This window comes from Phalaenopsis equestris, unplaced genomic scaffold, assembly GCF_001263595.1.
Source record: "Phalaenopsis equestris unplaced genomic scaffold, ASM126359v1 Scaffold000507, whole genome shotgun sequence".
Taxonomy (NCBI): domain Eukaryota; kingdom Viridiplantae; phylum Streptophyta; class Magnoliopsida; order Asparagales; family Orchidaceae; genus Phalaenopsis; species Phalaenopsis equestris.
Genome location: NW_018164947.1, coordinates 1,053,928 through 1,061,261, shown reverse-complemented (window position 1 = coordinate 1,061,261; position 7,334 = coordinate 1,053,928). Strand labels below are relative to the sequence as shown.

At 35.5% G+C, this 7,334-nt stretch overlaps 1 protein-coding gene across 1 annotated transcript; it reads right to left on the bottom strand.

Annotated features, from left to right (window-relative positions):
• Window positions 1-748: 748 nt before the first annotated feature.
• On the bottom strand, window positions 749-7,334 carry LOC110028257 (the record flags this gene model as incomplete). Its single annotated transcript, XM_020730028.1, is given in 2 exon segments — window positions 749-1,032; window positions 7,028-7,334. Coding segments are annotated over 2 exon segments (591 nt in total), but the record flags the coding sequence as incomplete, so codon positions are not given.

Sequence of the window (7,334 nt, the reverse complement as noted above, 5' to 3'; positions counted from 1 at the left end):
CTTTCCCTGTAATTGTTCTTGTGGAAATTAAGCCTACCACTCCTAATAGGGTTTATAAAATTTCCTTCACGCCTCTGGGGTATTAAGTTGGTGTTGAATTCCCCTTGATCATCTGAGTCCCAACCACGCGGTGGTGGTGATGGTTGTGGCCGTGATGGTGGTGGTGGAGTTCTGTATCCATTGAAATCTCTTCGTGGAACACGATTAATGGGTGAAATCGACAACTTGGGTGAATAGCTACGATGCGGACGGGGGCTAACATAGCCCTTGTGCGGACTGCGACTCGATCTATATGGTTCATCATATCGATACTTGTGGCAATTGTTACAGTAAGTTCGTCGAGCAAAATTCAGATTTCCGCACCTGCATGATGAAAACAAAACGCATGCGGAGACAAATGAGAGATGGAAAAGCGTGAGAAAAACATTGAATTAGAATGCCTGAAACAAAAACAAATATAGAAGACCAAGCCAATTTTTATTTATGCGGCATTTACATACAAACCACCTAAAGTTTAATTTTACATATATAACACCTAAAGTTAAATTTTACATTTATACCACCCAAATCTTTCATATCACACAAAAAATTACACCATTTTAACTTGTTGAAAGTGAAATACACCATTTCTTGTATAGGGAAGGTGTATGTAAAAATTGAAGCTTAGGTGTTAGATATGTAAATGCATAAGAAACAAGTCGTATGTATGTAAATCTTCCTTTATTTAATCAGCAGACTTACGACGGATTCAATCAACTTCCCTTGGTGACAAATTTGGATCATTTATGTGAACGAACTCTCCTCCATACGAGGACATTATATGTGTGGTTGAATCGATCCCTCTCGTGTATGGTCTGCCGCCCCTCCAAAAGGTAGGGGGTAAGAAGATGCGAAACCTGCCACCTCCTCCTCTCCCTCGCATTCCACGACCTGAACGTGGTCCGCGAGGGTGCCTAAAATCTGGTTCAAAATAACCATCATCCACCCTTGGCCGGCGCGGCGGTGAAATAGAACCTCGACGTTGTATGTGCCCTGCAAAAAGAGTAAAAGTAAGCATCATATATAAAAGGATTAACAGCCCACTAAAAAGAGTTAGAAACTGCCCGTTCATGTGACAATAGCTGAAATCCTGATCAGAGCTGGGTACGTAGGGAGTGTAAGACAATTTCAGTTTTTGATTGTGTTATAAACCAGTGGGGTTAGGATTTATATCAAGCTGGGAAACATCACTTGCTCAAGAAATGGATCTATAACGGCTAAACTCACCATATTCTGTGCTGTCTCAATGAACAAAAGCTTCAGATTCCATGAGAAATCTAACAAAGACCCAAAAATGAATCAACGGCAATTCAAGGCAAAATGTGTTCATCCTGTTAGCTAACCAATCACTCAGTTTCTTTAAGGAAATGAAACCAGTTCAAGCTGGAAAGGTGGGCTAGTGTCCCGAAGTCTCCAAAACTGAGAAAATATCTTGCAAACAACTCTTTTTCAAGCATATTTATCTTGTAAACAACTCTTTTTCAAGCATATTATTTTTCCAGACAAAAGATGCTACCCTTAATTACTCAAATTACACCACTGAGTACTTACACAGTATCCCAGGATCCATTGCAAGCAGCATATTTTCTGAACCTGCATTAGTTAATATATGTGTATGAAGCACTGTCATGTCTCTGTCGAACACCGGTGACATTTATAAGAACCAGAAGCTACCAAAAAATGTAATGATTTCAAGGAAGGGAGCACGATGCACTTTATATTTGTAATCTGCAACTCTTTTGAAATCAAATATTCTGACAGACGAAGCTCATGTCCAATGCCAAACATCAACCTCAATCCAAACCCTCAATATTCAAGAAAATTTGTCAAAATAAAAGCTCATCCAAACTCTTTAGTCCTTGGCTATGGTCAGCATCAGTAAATTTGATCTCTTTCAATTCACAGAAGATAAAACATTCTATAGATCTCCCTGCAGAGAATTTCCCTAATGAACCAATTTGTAAGAGCTCTACATCTCGAAAATCAGACAACACTAAACAGCATACAATTGCTGTTCAAAGTCATGGAGCAACCGTAAGTCCTTATCAATACCATTAATTTCCTAATATTCCTCCATAAGCCAAAGAAACAACAAAAAGAAAACTTCTCAAATCTACTCCATCCAAAAAAATTATTTTTTTCAAGTAACAGTGACCAGCACACCAACAAACACAACACCTAAAGAAAATGAAACCTTGTTGCAAGTTATGATGAGCGAATAACAGAACTTGATACCTCCAAAAAGAGTTTTGGTAAGAAGTATGAGAACGAAATCCACACATATTGACCAACTTAAGGGAGGAGGCATACAAAATAGAATCCATCAACTATCAATCTGTCAAGTCGCCATCACAAGTTAAGATCTACGCAAATCCCTCGTCAAACTATATGGACCATTATAAGCAAATGTATGGAATTGGCTACACTCTACCATCATAATTCCAAAGTACTCAATCTTTTATAGACCAATCCATAATCTGTTGTCATACTGTGTCAGTAGGAGCCATTCGCCCAATTCCCTCATTGTGTATCATCGGCAGGAATGAAAGAAGTCAAAGCAGCAAAGGGTATTACCAAGTAGCATCCATAACCAGGCCATTCCCAGCCATTGTCCTATTTCATGCGATCAAATGTTCTATCACAAGCAATTTGCCAAAAAAAATAAGAGCGTAATAAAATCCTTTCTTCCTTAACAATGGGCTTGGACCCAAGCCAGGTGACTTGGAAACTGTTACAGCACAATAACAAAACTTTATTCTCAATTTAACAAACTCTGCAACTTGAAGAACTCGATATTTATTAATAAGGAAGAAAGTGCCTAAACTCTAGTCATCAAGCTCTGAGTGCAAACAATATGAGTGAATATGGAACATACACTATAAACTATTACAAGGGAGACACATATACACAAGGCATATGCCATGAAATTATCATTACAAAAGAGAACCTATTATTTCACAAGCATACTGCATATACGAGGAAAAAAATTGGCTCGGACCACTTTCAATCATGGAAAGGCTTGAGGGATATATAAAATACAGAATATTCAAGTACACATAAGAAAAATTTATTTCTCTAAAATTTAAATCTCATTCAGCTGTAAGAAAAGAATCTGTCAGGAATATTCCTAACTCCTCTATATATTTGCTTTTCATTCTCTTTCAATACACGGTTATTCTTTTGTTATATACTCTCTTAATCTAATTTTAGTCCCTATTTTTAGTTATCCAACCTTTTAAACTTCTGTTGTTCCAAGAATTAAGATCTCATTTGGCATCTTGTTCACCCTAATATATTATTCACGCTGTGCCCAACTGTGTAAGTAGACAACTAATCTTAACAGGCGATTCCAAACACCTTAACACACTCATCATTTATATAATGACAGGTTTTCTGTGAGACAATGTGCTCAAGATATAAATCCTTTTGAAAGTGAAAGACAACAGACAAAAATTTAGCAGACCATATACGGTGATATAAAAATTCATAGAACCATGGTGCACATGGGAATACCAGAGTTTTACAGCTCTAAGTATCTCTGACAGTTTTTATTCTCCTTTCAAGTAGAATGGTTTATTATAATGGTGAGCATCTATGATATGAATCGTTGGCATTACACATTGATGCGGGATAAAAAAACAAACATGACGATGTATGTTGAAAATTTTAGACACACATAGAATTGTTTATAGCACATTTATGATCTAAAACAATAAAAGAATGAGTTCAGTCAAATTTGATGACAACTTATGTAAGTATAATGATTAATTGAATGCAATAAAAATTTAAGAGTGTGAGATACCCTTCAGAAAAATAACACCTCCAGCATTTCATTAATCCAAAACTTTTTTCAAGAAAATGCGAGTAAATGAACATAAGGTTTAGTTAGCTTTAAGTAATTGTAAAAACAAGATTTAAAAGAAATACAGCATCGACCAATCATCAGGCCGCTAATTTCATGTACTTGCACAAAACTAAATTATTGTAAAGTTTTATGAAAATTTGTCTTATTACTATTCATGACTGTTAAAATGAGTGGCCCTGACCAGTCATTCAGATCTTGCATGGTTCAAAAAGAAACATATATTCTTCTTAAAAGAAGAGTATATATTATCATCCAAAGGTTGTATCTTAACAAGAATGCAGCCTTCAAATGCAAAATCAAGATCGATAATCCTCATTCACAATAAACACTGGTCAAAAACATAATTCCAATAGATGATAACTCGACAACATATTAAGAGTAACAAATGTAATTGTGATCAATCACAGAAGAGTTCTAAAATCTAGCCTACGCATACCTCAATCAAGTAATCTAATCTGCCACTACAAATGACAGATAAATTGGTGGATGTAGAACCAATCAAGTACTGATTCAATTTATTGAAAATTAATTGGTGTTTGAGGTGAATTCTTCCGTAACATGCCTTTCACATAAAGATAATTAGCACTTCTTATAATAATAAATAATCAACTTTAATTGAGCCAAGCCAACTCAAATCATCATATATCATAATACATATGCAGTCAAAACAAAATAACCCCAAACATCCGATTCAGGCTTCCTTTGGCATTGTTATCTTGTGTTTTGTTATTTGGCATTGTGCAGTGTTGTACGCATGAGTAAATCAGAAAGTTCTTAGCAAATCACATCAAAATTATTAACTAAAACACTGTAGGAGTTGGGGTTGTTGGATAAAAGACTATCTCAACATTGTATGAACTGATGATTGACAAAAATAAATATTCTTATAAAGTTCATACAAAATATGACATCCTGAAATATATAAATTATTAATATAATTAAAAAATTAACTAGATGATAAAGCTAAGATACACTAAAAGTGCCCTTCCAGGAAACTACATAAAATATCAATTTAAGAAATTGCTTTCAACTGTCATAAAACTAGATTTTATCCCACTGTAGTTTCCCGAATAGCATAAAATTGCTTATGTTCAATGAATTAAAAGAAGCTAAGAACAAATTAAGCCAAACAAAGCCTTGGTTCAACTTTGAATTTTTTGTTACAATTTGATTGCAGATAGGGTAGCCCAAATTTTGTTAAAATTGAACAAGAATATGAACTGAAGAAGGACATACAGCAACTACAACTTTGAAATTAGAGCCAAGTTCAAAAAATTTACGAAGAAAATATAAACAGGAGAATCTGTTAGGGTAGAGGGCGCTTTCTGGCTAGTCTGCCAATTTAAAATATGTATATCAAAATGAAACAATGAATAAGAATCAATATCATCCATCTTTACACAGAAATTATATGAGTTTATTTATATATATGGTACAGTATACCAATGCACACGGTTCCAACTGCCTGAAGGGTCTAAGAGGACATGGATCAGTGACTACACGTCCCATACCGATTCATAAAAGAGGTTCTTTCTTGCTTGATTCAAACCTATAACCACCCAACAAAAATAGGAACAACCTAAAAGTTGCAGTCAACCCACTCCATAACTTTTAGCCCCAATAAAATTTGAAAAATAATTTACTAGTAAAGAAGGTTGAAAAAAAAATTGCATAAATCAAACCTAATACAATCATGCTCTGATTCAATACAAAATATCTCTGTGAATCATTTACATAATAAACAGAATCATAAACACAAACTACAATGCACTCAAATCACACCTAAAATCCTATTTGAAGCTATGATGGCAAATACCATTGCAAGTAAAGAAGCAGCATCAGTTGAGACTTGAGATGAGCTACCAAATAACCATACCTCAAAATAATTTCTTAAATAATAATAGCAAAAAAAAATTATCAACAAGAACTAAGTCTAACTTTAATTTCCAATCAATATGCATTTCACTAAAAAATTACCTGACAAAAAATGAAACTTCAAACTATTTTCGGTTTTTTCCAATAAAATTAAGCTAAAAAAGACATGATTAATGCAAGGAAAAGCACCCTTGGCCGCGTACATAGTATAAAGAGAACAAGCTAAGAAACTGAATTATGATTGTTTTCAAAAATCTAAGTTTATGAAACTTGACAAGAGGAAAATAGCACTTAAAGAAGGATGTAAACGCTCATGATACAGAAAGAAAATACAACATTTACAGGCAATGAACTGAACAAATTGGTAAAGACTATATGCCAAAAGAGAACAGAGACATCAGCTAAAATATTACCGCTTGAAAATACTATATATAAAACATTTTTTTTTTAAATTTGCATCAATATTTTAAGTTTTTTCTTCAACATGACTGGCAACATAAACTACCTTTCATTAATTGTACATTTGTAATAATGCCATCTCTGTTCATGCATTCTACTTCAAAACTTCAACCAAAAAAAGGAAAAAAGGACCCATCAACCAATTCCTACTTTTAAAATCCTTGACCTTTCATCACTTAAAAAAACGGCCTCAAAGCAGCAGCAATTCTCAAGAAAAGTGAAAACTTTAACAATTTCAAAAAATCTCATAGGTTATAAAAAATAGCTACAAACCAAGGTCCAAATACTTGAATCAACATCTTAAGGGGATGTTTCATAGCACCTTTTAATAGTATTTATCACAGAATTTACTAAATCCAGCCAAACACTAAAATGTGGGATTTCCGTGGATTTATGAATTTCTGGATTTAGGGTTCCAAATTTAGCCTTCGAATCGATTCGGCTTAAAACTGGATTTACTAAATTCCGGGGTATGGTGGATTTAATGGATTTATGTCATGCAGATTTACTAAATCCTACTTGCCGCCAAACACTCCCTTAGTATTTTGGGGAAAACACTACATGATATTAACCATGATACATTACCATAGCATAAGTAAACGATAACTTATGGCTTGCACATCATAAGTAAACCAGAGACAACAAAAGCCCAAACCCCCAATACGTTGAAAGCGAGTTCATATTTTACGAAGACATCAAAAACCCACCAACTCAAAATTTTCAATATATGCACCGCAGCACCAATTAATCAACACCCAATTTACAACTAGCTAAGCATATATGAATCACCTGGATCATTCTGAAACCTTTGAGACCGTGAGTGGAACGCCAGAGGAGACCCGCGTCGTCGAAGACCAATCGCAGAACCACGACGCTGCAGACCAGGTTGTGGCAAACGGCGGCGGAATCCTTCAGGAGACCTCCGGCGATGCAGTGACGAGTAGCCCCCACGGCGTCGGCTGGACGACGGAGAACCGCGGGGATGAACATCATGGGGAGAATTAAGTCGGCGCTGATGCGGCGGGGAACCGCGGTGGCGATCATCGGTGTCATATCCGATGTCGAGATCGCTCCCTCCGCCATTGCTGGCCGGAGG